This window comes from Oncorhynchus mykiss, chromosome 12, assembly GCF_057628025.1.
Source record: "Oncorhynchus mykiss isolate SJ-2025 chromosome 12, ASM5762802v1, whole genome shotgun sequence".
Classification (NCBI taxonomy): domain Eukaryota; kingdom Metazoa; phylum Chordata; class Actinopteri; order Salmoniformes; family Salmonidae; genus Oncorhynchus; species Oncorhynchus mykiss.
In genome coordinates this window covers 74,183,201-74,197,880 of record NC_143033.1, presented here as the reverse complement: position 1 = coordinate 74,197,880, position 14,680 = coordinate 74,183,201, and the positions used below count along the sequence as shown (strand labels likewise).

At 45.0% G+C, this 14,680-nt stretch overlaps 1 protein-coding gene across 1 annotated transcript; it reads left to right on the top strand.

The window, feature by feature from the left end:
* The first annotated feature begins 11,022 nt into the window (after positions 1-11,022).
* Positions 11,023-13,913, top strand: LOC149979371 (uncharacterized). The gene is made up of 3 exons (XM_090191398.1): positions 11,023-11,049; positions 12,185-13,241; positions 13,428-13,913. Exons 1-2 carry the CDS (start codon positions 11,023-11,025, stop codon positions 12,911-12,913), a joined length of 756 nt encoding a protein of 251 aa, XP_090047524.1. The 3' UTR covers positions 12,914-13,241; positions 13,428-13,913.
* Positions 13,914-14,680: the final 767 nt, after the last annotated feature.

Genomic DNA, 14,680 nt, shown 5'->3' with positions numbered 1-14,680 from the left:
GCTCCCCCTTTCTTTCTCCTCCCTGCCCCCCTCTTCTCTTCCCCTCTTCACTCAGATGAATGGGGGAATGCAGTGAGTCAGTGGAGCAGCGCAGAGGCCTTGGCCCAGTGACAGTCTCCTGTGAGCTGCCTCACCTCACTCGCTGAAACCCGACTAGCTCCGTGTAAACAGGGCTGCCTGGCCTGAAGGCCCGCTTCCTGCGCTTAACTCAACTTAATGGCTGGCTTGTTTGGCTTTTCACTGAAGCAGAGAGAGATGAATGAGGAGAGAGAGAAAAGAGGAGGGGGGAGGTGGGCGGGGTGGGGTGGTGGCAGGTAGAGTCTAAGATTGTTACAAGGGGTGGGCGGGGATGGGGTTTGGAAGGTATTTTGGAAAATTCACTTTAATAGGGGCGCTTTTTTTCTTCCTCTCAAGGTAAGAAAGAAGGGAACAAAAGGAGTATCAGGATAGGGAAAGATGTTGCTGCCATAACCTGAAAACTAAACAGAAACAGATGCCCAGATTCACTTTTCAGAATGTTTGAGTTTCGCCAGCAAAGCCCTGTTCACTTGATATTCTCAGTTAGGAAACCTTAAGTCTGATAGCATGACTCAGCAGGGAGACTGTAGACCTTTACATGGTTTATACCTTTTGTACTATACAGTGGGGCAAAAAAGTATTTAGTCAGCCACCAATTGTGCAAGTTCTCCCACTTAAAAAAATGAGAGGCCTGTCATTTTCATCATAGGTACACTTCAACTATGACAGACAAAATGAGAAAAAAAAATCCAGAAAATCACATTGTAGGATTCTTAATGAATTTATTTGCAAATTATGGTGGAAAATAAGTATTTGGTCAATAGCAAAAGTTTATCTCAAAACTATACCCTTTGTTGGCAATGACAGAGGTCAAACGTTTTCTGTAAGTCTTCCCAAGGTTTTCACACACTGTTGCTGGTATTTTGGCCCATTCCTCCATGCAGATCTCTTCTAGAGCAGTGATGTTTTGGGGCTGTTGCTGGGCAACACGGACTTTCAACTCCCTCCAAAGATTTTCTATGGGGTTGAGATCTGGAGACTGGCTAGGCCACTCCAGGACCTTGAAATGCTTCTTACGAAGCCACTCCTTCGTTGCCAGGGCGGTGTGTTTGGGATCATTGTCATGCTGACAGACCCAGCCACGTTTCATCTTCAATGCCCTTGCTGATGGAAGGAGGTTTTCACTCAAAATCTCACGACATATGGCCCCATTCATTCTTTCCTTTACACGGATCAGTCGTCCTGGTCCCTTTGCAGAAAAACAGCCCCAAAGCATGATGTTTCCACCCCCATGCTTCACAGTAGGTATGGTGTTCTTTGGATGCAACTCAGCATTCATTGTCCTCCAAACACGACAAGTTGAGTTTTTACCAAAAAGTTATATTTTGGTTTCATCTGACCATATGACATTCTCCCAATCTTCTTCTGGATCATCCAAATGCTCTCTAGCAAACTTCAGACGGGCCTGGACATGTACTGGCTTAAGCAGGGGGACACGTCTGGCACTGCACGATTTGAGTCCCTGGCGGAGTAGTGTGTTACTGATGGTAGGCTTTGTTACTTTGGTCCCAGCTCTCTGCAGGTCATTCACTAGGTCCCCCCATTTGGTTCTGGGATTTTTTGCTTACCGTTCTTGTGATCATTTTGACCCCACGGGGTGAGATCTTGCGCGGAGCCCCAGATCGAGGGAGATTATCAGTGTTCTTGTATGTCTTCCATTTCCTAATAATTGCTCCCACAGTTGATTTCTTCAAACCAAGCTGCTTACTTACCTGTTGCAGATTCAGTCTTCCCAGCCTGGTGCAGGTCTACAATTTTGTTTCTGGTGTCCTTTGACAGCTCTTTGGTCTTGGCCATAGTGGAGTTTGGAGTGGGACTGTTTGAGGTTGTGGACAGGTGCCATTAAAACAGGTAACGAGTGGAGGACAGAGGAGCCTCTTAAAGAAGAAGTTACAGGTCTGTGAGAGCCAGAAATCTTGCTTGTTTGTAGGTGACCAAATACTTATTTTCCATCATAATTTGCAAATAAATTCATAAAAAATCCTACAATGTTATTTTCTGGATTTTCTTTTCTCATTTTGTCTGTCAAAGTTGAAGTGTACCTATGATGAAAATTACAGGCCTCTCTCATCTTTTTAAGTGGGAGAACTTGCACAATTGGTGGCTGACTAAATACTTTTTGCCCCACTGTATATAGAGGTATGATGACTATCACCCTGTACTCAGGTCTCACATTTATTGCATAGAGACACATCAATCAAGCTAAATGTATTACCGGGAAAGAAAGTTGCTATCTATGTAGACCAGATATTGTCTGTTTTGTGCGTGTTATTGACCAAGTCTCTTCTAGGTGGTCTCAGCTAAGCTTGTCTATGCTGTGGATTAGCTCTCTCTCTTTGTTGGTCTGAGATCTGCCATGCTGCCATATTCTCTCCTCGAGGGCAAGAAGGGACAAGCAGAAGATTGGGCAGAAAGAGAGAAAGAATGCTCTTCCAAAGAATGTTAATAATGTGATCTCATATCCCCCCGATTGAAAGAAGCCCTCAAGAGGCTGTTAACAAAGATGGATCATGTTGTTGGTCTGAAAAAAAGAGACAAATATGGGGAGTGAAAAAAGTTGCTCTCTGTGAAAGTTCGCATGAAAACAGATGAAGGTAAAAATAAATAAAAAAGACTCAGACTTCGGTCTGTTACTAATCAAGTCTTGCTCTGATCTCAGAGAGGAGTATCATGCTCTGAGCGCTTATGCTCAGTTAGTTATAGTCAGACATTAGCCCTGCTAAATCAGGGCAGTTTAGATTTTCCAGGACTCTCCATATCTTTGGATCTCGTTTTCCCCTTGAAATCAAAACAGGAAGTCCAATATGTTCCCTCTCCTCCTAGTCCCTGCATGGATTGCTTCCTGAGGCCACCGTATAGATTTGGGGGGAGGGGTAATCAGAGAGTTGGCAGGAGAAAGGAGGTTAAAATGTGCATTTTCAGTTTCTATGTTACAGAGGCCCTCTGCTTCAATATAGTGATATCCTGCTCGGTCATAGTGCTTCTCTTCGGGCAGACCCATTGCAAATGGCCATGAAATGCATTTCAACATGAGTGTTTTTAATGTCCTGTCCTGGTTTCATCAGTATGCTGTGAGAGTCTTTGTGGACATAGTTCTAGATTTATTAGGCAGCAGTTGAAAAGTTCACAGATTCCTTGACTGGACACTATCAGGGGAAAAGATACACAGAAAGAGAAGGGAATGGATATTTGGAAAGCCTACTCTCAACTCCTTGACTTTGGATGATCTTACCAACTGGCCACTCAGTCAAGATAGTCCATGGTCTGTTCTGGGGCTCAGAGGAGTTGTAAGTTAACTACAGCAGTAGGGAAGTGAACGGAACAGAAGCAGACAACAACTGTGGTGGCAGAGCCTCTGTTACAGCCAGCCTCACTTGCTCCACCCCCTCCTTGGTTCACTCTCACACCCCACACACACCATTTGTCTGGGGTTTTATGACCCACAGAGTACATACAGGCCATTCAGAGGTGGCTTCAGTGAGATAGACGGGTGGGGCCCAGGCTAGGCAGGCACACACACACACACACACACACACACACACACACACACACACAGTGTGTATACAGAGTATTTTAAAGGGGCTAACTATTCCTCTGTGCATGCTTGGAGTAAACCGCTCAGGTCCCAGGCCCTATCGTAGAAAACCACAGGGTGTGTGGTAAAGAGAGTAGGAGGCTGGGTGTGTGTGGTCAAGAGAGCAGGAGTCTGGGTGTGTGTGGTAGAGAGAGAGAGAGTATGGGGGTGTGTGGTAGAGAGAGGGAGAGGGAGTCTGGGGGGGTGTGGTAGAGAGAGGGAGTCTGGGTTTGTGTGATAGAGGGTCGAGAGAGAGAGATTTCACTTTTGTATATTATCTACCTCACTTGCTTTGGCAATGTTAACAAATGTTTCCCATGCCAATAAAGCCCCTTGAATTTTGAGAGAGAGAGAGAAGGATGGGGTAGAGAGAGAGAGAGAGAGTCTGGGTGTGTGTGGTAGAGAGGGTCGAGAGAGAGGGAGCGCCCATGAGCTGCTCCAGCTGCTGCCCAGAGTGGTGCTGACAGCTGCGTTACGGATATTTTGGGAGCCTGGAGTTCGCCTGGGATAATAACGGGCTTGATTTGGAGGAGAGAGGGGGGTTGATACATAGCCAGACACCACACTGTGTACACAACCATGCCACTCCTCGGGCCATGGCGCGAGTATAGGTTAACAATCTGGTGATGAGAATACAAACAGAGCACTGGGGGGAATTCTTCTAGTCAATGTCATCATCTTCTATTGTGTTAGTGCAACTGACTGTGAGTGATCTCCTATAATAAGAAACTCTGTTGTGCTCCAGGCAGTACATGAAACAGTCGATTACAACTCTAATCCAACCTGTATACGACCCAGCCAGTTCTGTTTGAGTAGGTTTCCAGCTATTGTTGTCCTGACTCCCGTGGCACAGAGCCCTTGCTAAGACAAACACAAACACCGGTGGTCAGTTAGGTTGAAGGATTGGGGCGAAAGCACTTACTGTCCCACCTCAGTGCACAGGAAGCCCCCTGTCTGACGTAGCTGTGTTCACTGGTTAGAGCTCGCTGCCTGGCCTTCTGAATCAGCCCCTGTCTGTATAGTAGCTGTGTGGTACAGCACAGAGAGCTCCGATGGCAACTCAACTGACCTACAGACCTGAAGCTGAGAGAGGGCGGGGTTCACGGGCTAGAATAGACCTCCACGACTGATGTTAAGATTTCGTGGCTAGTTAGAACCCTAAGCCTAAACCTACACTCTACAATATAGGAAACTAGCGGCACTAGCCTTAGGGTTCCAAAACATATGAAATGGAGCAAGACAAGACATATATATATTTTTTAATATGTCCAAATAATTAAATTATAAAACATAGAAATGTGACATTGTAGTTAAATATCACAATTATAACGCTCATGTCATCTAATCACAATGCTTCCTTGGCATCTCAACTTAGTTGACCTAACTTGTATACATCTGAAATGAAAGATACCGTATGTTCTATCCGTTCTATTTCTACAGTTCCTCTCCTCTGTGGTTCTGCAGGCTCTGGAACCCTTCAGGCTCCAGGTGATGACTCATTTCTTCGGCTCCTTTCTGGCGAGCGTCGATCCCCGTTTTAATGGGAGCCTTCTTAACTGCTCTTTCAGAGGAATTTACAACCCTGGCCCTCATGCCTCGCACACTCACTCGGCCCACGAGAGGGGAGGGAGGGGAGCACACTGGCGCATTGTCCTGACACAGCCAGGAGTGGAAATGTACCACCAGAAGCAAGGTGGTGGGACTGGCGGCAGGGCATGTGCTCCTGTGCATGTGATTGCGTGCCTGTATGTGTAAGTGAGTGAATGAGTGAGTGGATAAAGGAGAAGGGCTGGAGCTCTGTAGGTTCTCTCTGTAATTTATCTCTCCCTCTGCAGCGTAATCACTTCCATCTGAGCCCTGCCCAAAGAGAGAGAGAGAGAAATGGTGGAGGGGCCTCGTCAAGGAGGTGAGAGTTAAACACACACACCCATATCATATGCACACACTCATAAATAACCCATATTCTAGCAGACACACAACACCCACTAATATACACATCCAGTCTACATATTCTCATTCCAAAAACATACTAACAGTAGAACAGTCAGTCACATTCTACAAAGCTTTCAGAGAAGCAAAATCACCCTAACAGTCATGTCCAGTCTCGCACCACTCATCAAATCCTTCTGGGACATTATTACATTTGCTACTACTAGCCCTCTAAACCAGTCATATCAGAAAAAAAACAAAACAACATTTAATAAAATTTAAAATAAAATGTAGCCCACTCTATCAATAGAAATTGATTGAGCAACTCTTAGCATTGTGTGGTTATGGTAAGGGCATGAGACCGCATTTTCTAATTTCCTTCCTTCAATCCTGAGTTTTTTTTTTCCTCTTTCTGTTGGGGGTGGTTCCATCTGTCCTGCTGCACATGTTGAGCTGTATGTTGGAAGGCCTTGGGGAGAGACAGACAGACTCTCCAGACCAGACGTTCATGGTCAACGTGCAGCACAACTAATAATAATCAAACAAAAAAAACAGGCCCTTCGGCACAGCAAACCCTCTGCCAAGTGGACCGCTCAGATAGATCTCCGCTGTACCGCTGACCACAGGGACAACTAAAGTAGGCCAATCCTAATGCCGAATGAGGTCTTATCAGTTCTATGTCGTCCTTCACCATCCGTCAGACCAGAGGCTGAATGAGAAGATGAAAGTAAAAAGAGAAAAATAAAAGGTGAAAGGAGAGATGCCGTGTGATCGAGAGAGAGAGAGAGAGAGAACATTCCTGAAGCGTCTGCAGGCTACATACAGACAGTGAATAGAGGCCCCGAAGGCTTGGATTTAGTGGTGTCTGCTGCCTGCCAGTGCTGCTGGTTTGAAAATTGCCTCTGAATCACCAGAAAAAGTATCCTAAATTACACCATGCCCCCTTGGCACACATTACAGTATTAAACATTCTGAGGAGGAGAGGAGGTGCATGACTTTACATAAGAGTTCTTCTATCTCTAGTGAGCAACATCCTCTGCTGCTCTTCCATCCCTAGTCACTCACACTGGGTTAGCTCACTTCTACACGTCCTGTTATCCTGGGTGACACAGGGCAGCCACTCTGTCATGGTTTTAGCACTGTTATAAATGTCTGCTTGTGCTAAATATTTGTTTTCTTCTGCTGGGTCAATATGTCTAATAACTAATAAGGGTCCTGAAATCCTACAAATTGGGGTTGCTGGCCTGGGTGTTGGCTGAATTAGGGATTGACAACACAATCCTCAATAACAGAAGACTTTCTGGGAGCCCATCCAATTTCCTGGGGATGTTGAGTACTACTACTGACCTAGTTACTGACACTACAGGGGCCGGCAGGGCCAGGTAGAGCAGCAGGCAGGCCCCACAGCAGACAGACAGCAGTCTCCTGTCTCCATCGAAGCCAGCCAGAGGCCCAGTGGGCCTGTTTCACTGTAGGCCAGGGAGACCAACCTTCAGCCCAGCCCGCCGCCATGGGTCCAGCGTCCGGCTGACGGATACACTTGGATCCACTAACAGGCAGGGTGGGGTGCAGTAAAACACTGGGGGGGGGGGGTTGGATGGAGAACGATGGAGGTGGTGGAGCTGCAGCCTTAGCTGATACCAGCTGTCTGAATAAACTCTAATTAGCACCACCACACCCTTATCGCTTGTAGGTGACAGGAGCAAATGTTCCTAGTGAACCACCCAGGAACAACCACCTAAATAACATGGGAGAATGACTGTGTGACAGGTGACCACCTCACCTCCTGGACCAAATGGCCTGGTGAAACATGGCAGACACAGAATGCAGACATTCAAAACGACAACAAAAACAAATCAACTCAACAATGTGTGAATTCAAGCTGCACTGTTATTCTTACACCCTTGCCTCCACCACCATAAAAATGCTGGACATTCCAGAAAAAGAAGAACAACAAAATAACCAATCCCTGATAACAATTCAATATTGGGAAAGACAATAGGCTACACAGGGTCTAAACTGCATTATGATGAGAGTCACAGCATTCTCCCCCAATTTACGATAGAATAGTGTGGGCATTGTCATGGGTATATGGTTTTAGCATCGGATCTTGACCGAAGCCGTCCCCTTCCTCCTTAACCCAAATTCTCATACACCTACCTCTCTCTTCTCCCGAAAGAGCTCAATTCCCATGATGCATCCCACTAACTGATACAATGATAATAACACAGTAAGTACAATGATGCAACATGTGACCTAAGTAGAACACCTGATATGTTGTTTTACCTCTATGAGACCCAGTACAATGCAGGCGGCACCCAGCCACACCAGGTTCCTCTTCAGGGACTCTTTGATCACCTGCACAAAGCCCTGGAGGGACGACACACGCACGCACACACACACATACACACACACACTCTAACACAGTGTTGTGAATCCTCTCTTCCTGTGACTAAATGAGCTGTTAATGAACTGTCTGTCCTCCAGGGGCCACAGTGTGTGCAGTCAGTCACTCAGAGAACCATCTGATATATATTGACCGTGTTTAACTTTATCCTCTCAAGTCCCTGCTTGTCTTAATTGCTGGATTGCTGACCTCCAGGATCTGAGCTAAGCATGACTAAAAGCGTGTTATTATAGGTTTTAGTGAAAAGACAGGGCATTTTAGATAAAGCCTCATTACTCTTTAGGGCCCTTAAAACCTCTCATCATTGTCACAGCAATTCCCATGTAGGGAATCATGATCACCTTTTTGTTAACCTCATCTAAGGCCTTTGTAACCCCCTCGCCCTTCCCTGTGCTGGTTAATACTGACCCTCTGGTAGATGTTGTCTGTGGTGACGACTTTCACACAGGCCACATAATCCACATGGCAACAGGAGTGTGGCACAAAACTAATATTCCCATGAGAGCTCTGTAGGAGCCAGTCAGTGTAGTTCTCTGCACCACAACAAAGGAACTGAAACACACATATACACTATCAAAGTTTGTTTCTCACAGAGACTATTCCCCTGGTAAGGAGTGAATAGCACGCTGCTTACTGCATGCTTTAGGTCAATGATGGCAACCTTATCCCCAGGGCTGTGCTGTACGATCACCTCGTTGACTTTCAGTGTGATCCTTCTCTCCACCTGCAGAGGGTGCAGAGGACACAAAAAGCACTTTCACCCTTGTCAATCAAGCAATACTAGTTGAATTCCCTGGAAAACAGACAGTGATCATCTGCAGTAGGTTGAGACAGCCGAGCAGACTCATGTTTACCTTGTTTCTGAAGACATAGAAGAGAATACCAGACACTATCTGCAGACTGAGGATCAGCATTAGGAAGTGTGTGAACAGAGTACAAACAACTAAGATGTTACTTCTCCAAAAGCAAAATGCAAACGTGGCAGAGCTAGGACAGGTTGTGATTTAGTATGTGAAGATGGAACACGGCATATTGACTGTTCTCCAAAACATTAAGCCCCAAGTTACCATATCTCACACTGTGCTGTACTACCCACCAATCCAAGGAGCAGACGGCTGTCTGACCACGCCCCAATGCTACCCAGGAAGGCCAGCAGGGAGACGATGATGCCCACCACTATGAGGAGGATGGAGGTGTGAGACATGCCCTGGGATATGTGGGTGAAAGACTCCATTTCTGTGTAGGTGGGCTGAGACATAGCCCCGACCATGACCAGGGCCAAGCCAGACACCTGGTAGAACATTAACACATACAATATAAATCACAGGTTAGTCAAACAACTGTAGTTTTCTCAATATAACCTTTAAACCTTTTTAATGGTTCACTCTAGAGCAATTGCAGTCAGTCAGGCACATATATGTTCTATGAAAGTGCCCCTGGAGTGACAGGTAGTGGTGTATATTTGAGGACATTGTGCGTGTGAGAGGTGAATGTATGACTTACCCAGAATAGAGCGTTTAGGAGGATGAAGAAGAACTTTCTTCAGAAATATTTTCTTCCAAACTGAAAAGTATACAGGAGTTTTGAAGTCCACATTCAAGATTCATTTTTGATTTTATAGTCACTTCTCTATATTTGTATTACTTGTACAACTTTGCCTATACTTACATATGTTTTGTACTAATAGGCTAAAGAAAATATCAGTTAGGGTAGGTACACGAGAACATTTTGTACTTCATTGAGCGTTTTGACAAATATGCATACCAGTATATATCTAACACCAAAACCATGAGACTCACCTGAAATGTGTACAAACACCTGGAATTATTGAATTGGAGGCTCAATTAACACGGCATTTCTATAGCTCCAAATGTCTATATTACTTGTCAGAGAGAGAGAGAAGCAAAATAAGTTATCAGCGACACGATTTAGATAAAGCAAGTGGGCTGCATCAGCTAGGCCTATCCTTGAAATGATTCGGTTGACATCATCACAACAATGAACTGTAAAACCAACTGGATATGATGGGTGTAGTTTCATGAGTTTACCCAGTTGTTGTGATACTGTAACACTGGGATACTGTAACACTGTTACATGAATTGAAAATAAATAGAAGCAAACGGGAACTAGGAAGGGCATTCACGATTGTTCCCCTCTCTCGTTTAATCTCGGACTGTTATTTATGACGGACTTGTTTTTGTCAACAGTCCATGATGTCCTATCGAAACAAACACCTTAGGCCGGTTAAAGTTGCCCCTAGACGTTGATCTTGGGCCAGTTTCGCATTTCCCCTACTAATGGTTAATGTTAGGATTGGGGAATGGGAAGCTGTTGATCCAACACCAGCGATGTAGCCTGCTGAGCGATGCAAAGAGCTTTTAAACAGTTTCACCGGGCACTAAGTAAGTCGGTCGCAGAACGGCAGAAAATAGCCTTACGAGATGCGGTGCGTCATTGTTTCTACTTGGGTCACAGTTGAGTCATATTCCCCACACACGGAGCAGTACTATTGGTTACATTTTCACTTGGAAATTCCATCCGTTGTCCATCTGGTACAGGGTGGAATTCAGGATCAGAGGCCCTGCCACCTCTGGTGCCCGAGGCTTGGTTCTTTTTCCATCTCTGGCCTATGTCCTATTGGTGATCATGCTCTTTTAAGAGGTTGGTTAAAGCTATTTATTGCATAACAATAATCAAAATTGTTCCACAATAACATATTTGTTTACCAATTCCAAACATGTCTTCAAAGTGTTATTTTGGTAAATTCAGGAGTTTGTTTGGTAGTGGTATTTGGTTATGTGAGATTTTAAATGAGATCCCCCCCCCCCCCCCTCATGTTTTACACCCATCTGACTGGATCCACCACCACTGTCTGGGTTACCAACTCAGTTCTTGATGCCTTCTTGCTTCATACCTATTCTCTAAGGGCACCACCTGCCTTCCAGTTTAGTATTGGCCTATCATTTTTTAGTCCAGCCCTGAGAGGCAGGTGCAGCGTGACTTTTATTCTGCCAAGCAGTCATATCATCAAACAATGGAGGAAGATTGGAGCTGGAAAGAGGCAAGTCAAGTCACATATACCTGTAGGGCATGATACATCAAAAAGCTAAGGAATAAGGTTACAGTCACCATTATGTTTTCTATGTAATATCTCTTATTCTGGTATGGTTCTTACATTTACCTCTATCACGCCTCCCCCTCGGCTATATTGACACATATATTGTTGTGTGTTTGGGTACGTTTACCAGTTGTGGAAAAAGTACCCAATTGTCATACTTGAGTAAAAGTCTAGATAAACTCAAGTAAAAGTGAAAGTTACTCAGTAAAATACTACTTGAAAAAAGTATTTGGTTTTAAATATACTTAAGTATCAAAAGTAAATATACTGTGGATATAGATACTTTTGTACCCGTTTCCTCCAACATCTTCACAAGGTCCTTTGCTGTTGTTCTGGGATTGATTTGCACTTTTTGCAAAGTACGTTCATCTCTAGGAGACAGAACGCATCTCCTTCCTGAGCGGTATGACGGCTGCGTGGTCCCATGGTGTTTATACTTGCGTACTATTGTTTGTACAGATGAACATGGCACCTTCAGGTGTTTGGAAATTGCTCCCAAGGGTGAACCAGACTTGTGGAGGTCTACAATTTGTTCTCTGAGGTCTTGGCTGATTTCTTTTGGTTTTCACATGATGTTAAGCAAAGAGACACAGGGTTTGAAGGTAGGCCTTGAAATACATCCACAGGTACACCTCCAATTGACCCAAATGATGTCAATTAGCCTATCAGATGCTTCTAAAGCCATGACATCATTTTCTGGAATTTTCCAAGCTGTTTAAAGGCACAGTCAATTTAGTGTATGTAAACTTCTGACCCACTGGAATTGTGATACAGTGAATTATAAGTGAAATAATCTGTCTGTAAACAATTGTTGGAAAAATGACTTGTGTCATGCACAAAGTAGATGTCCTAACCGACTTGCCAAAACTATAGTTTGTTAACAAGACATTTGTGGAGTGGTTGACAAACACGTTTTAATGACTCCACCCTAAGTGTATGTAAACTTCCGACTTCAACTGTGAAGTACAGCTACCCCAAAAAACGACTTATAGTATGTTGAAGTATTTTTACTTCAGTACTTTACTCCATTGAGGTTTACTTTGCTAGTGACATTTATTGGAGGGTTTTGTTCTCTCAGGAGGCCCAGAAGAAGGTGTCAAGGTTCCTAGTGAAGAAGAGGCTGAAGAGTCCTTCTTGGAGCTCTGATGACAGGTCCAGTTCGGAGTCAGAGCGAGCTAACGCTGAAGTCCGCCAGGGGAAGTCCGCTACATCCCCAGATAACATTGACAGCGGCAGGAAGAAGATCAAGTTCCCACTCCTCTTCACCAAGACAGCCGTGGCTGTGACCACCACCAACCCACTTCTCACTCAGAATGACCGGCCCAGCGTGAAGCTTTCTGCCAAGGCAGAAAAGGCCCATAAGGCTGTGATGGTGGCCGGTATCCCAGAGGAGATTGGTGTTGGAGATAAGGTCATGCAGAAAAACTTACCGGCCAAACCGAAGTACAGCTGGTCACGGCCCAGTCGAAGTGGAGAAGATGACAAAGTCCAGGGCAAAGTCAAAGACTTCTACAAGACCAAACTAGGTAAACAGAAAGAAGATAACATCCCGCCAATAGCCAAAGAACCCCGGATAAAAGGGTCCTTCCATGGAGCAGAGCAAGGCAGAGGCAGGGACTATAGCAGGAGGAGGGTGCGCCTCTCCTACGACATCCAGTGCAGACTCAACCAAGCCATGACAGATTCAGACAGACTCAAAGCTAGAGCGATCACCAAGAGATCGCTGGTGAGAATCTCCAACAAAGTCCCAACCGACAGATGTCAGAGTTGGAGCGATTCAAACCCAGGGATATCACCAAGAGGATAATTCCCTGTGATGAGCTGCAGCAAAGGCCCAACCAGCCAATGCCAAATCCAGATAAAGCTGCACTGGTTAAACTCCCGGCGATTCCACGGCAGAGATGCCAGACAGCACCATCAACACAGAGGACCTGGAGGAGTTCCTAAACTCACTGTCAGTACCTACCCTCTGCTCCATACTTACCATTCATACCTATTCTGTTCCCCACAACTGTCACTGTTATTCCCTGACACCTCTATGTGCTTGTGCCTGTTTGCCTGTAGGGGCATGACTCGTATTGAAGACCTGGCAACTACGGTGCCTGACGATCCCCAGATCGATACCCAGTCTGATGGTAAGTAGCATGCATACTGTTAGCCTGTCTTCTATTGTCAACTAATACTAGCTACCAATACAAAACCCTTTTAAAAATGTATTAATTAATGATGATCTTCTATTGTACATGTATTTTGAAGTGATGTTCCTATGTTATGGGAAACAATCAAACAATAATATCTATTGTCTATTCTACCACATGTAGCCTTCAAAGAAGTCTTTGAGCAGTTTGCAAAGAACAGCGATGGCTCTCTCAATGAGGAGGGCCTGGCATCCACACTGGACAGAGTGGGGATCAGTATCAGCCCAGAGGAGGTGAAGAAAGCCCTGCAGAAGGCTGACTACGACATATGTTTCTGCCTCAGTATCTGGAATTACCCCAAAATATAATAACATGCTTTCCATTATAAACATGTTAGAACAGAATACATAAAAATAGTTTGTGTCCCAAATGGCCCCCTGTTCCCTATATAGTGTGGGACATTTGTACCCATATAGGGCTCTGGTCAAAAGTAGTGCACTATAGATTGCCTTTTGGGGTGCAGTCATACACATTCCCTTAGTTGACATGAGTTGACAGGCTGGCTGACTGGCTGTTTTTGTTTCTTGGCTTCAGAGGACGGAGAGGTGGGGTTTCAAGATTTCCTGCATGTGATGGCGGACAGCCAGCGCTTCTCCAAGTGTGTGAAAGGTGAAGATCCCCGACTAAGATGTTGCCTTCAATAAACATATCTGGATTCACACGTAAATATGAACATACGACTCACAGAGCTGCCATAGCGCTTGTGAGACTGTATTAAGATGGTGCTTACTGTCCTCTCTCTCACTCCTTTCTGAGCTGAAGGAGCGGACCCATCCCAGTCTGTTGAGGTGTGTGAGACAGTGTTTTACAAGGCCCTGACCAGGATGCTGGCTGCTGGTATCCTGTCCAGTGGTACTACAACAGAGATAGTACAGTAAGCCATTCTAAGTCACGCTACTTTCTTTTCGTATATGAATAGCCGACCGACATCATGTGAAGCTACACATGAGTGTGTACTAACTGGATGTCGTCAAAGATTATGTAAGGTTAACAAGACATTTTCAGGGAAAAACAAAAAGAAACAACTTTTCATTGCAGTATCTTGTGAATTTTCAATAAACGTTATCTGTTTACACAGAAATAATATATTCTGGTGGTCAGCTGTGTCAGCCATATTTGACTGTCCCCTACCTCTGACCAGGTACTACCATAAAAAGACTCTGAGGCTGATCCGGCAGGCCGTGCGACCAGACAGGGAGGACGGGGACCATGTTCTCACCTACTACCAAGGGAGCTCATCTCATAGGCCTGAAGAGCAACCAGCTCCTCAAGTACATCCAGCCAGTGGGTGAGCTAGCACATGATAACACCCAGCACATACATTACTCCTTTCTCCCTCATCCCTATATTCATATTGAACTGCTTCAGCTTTCATA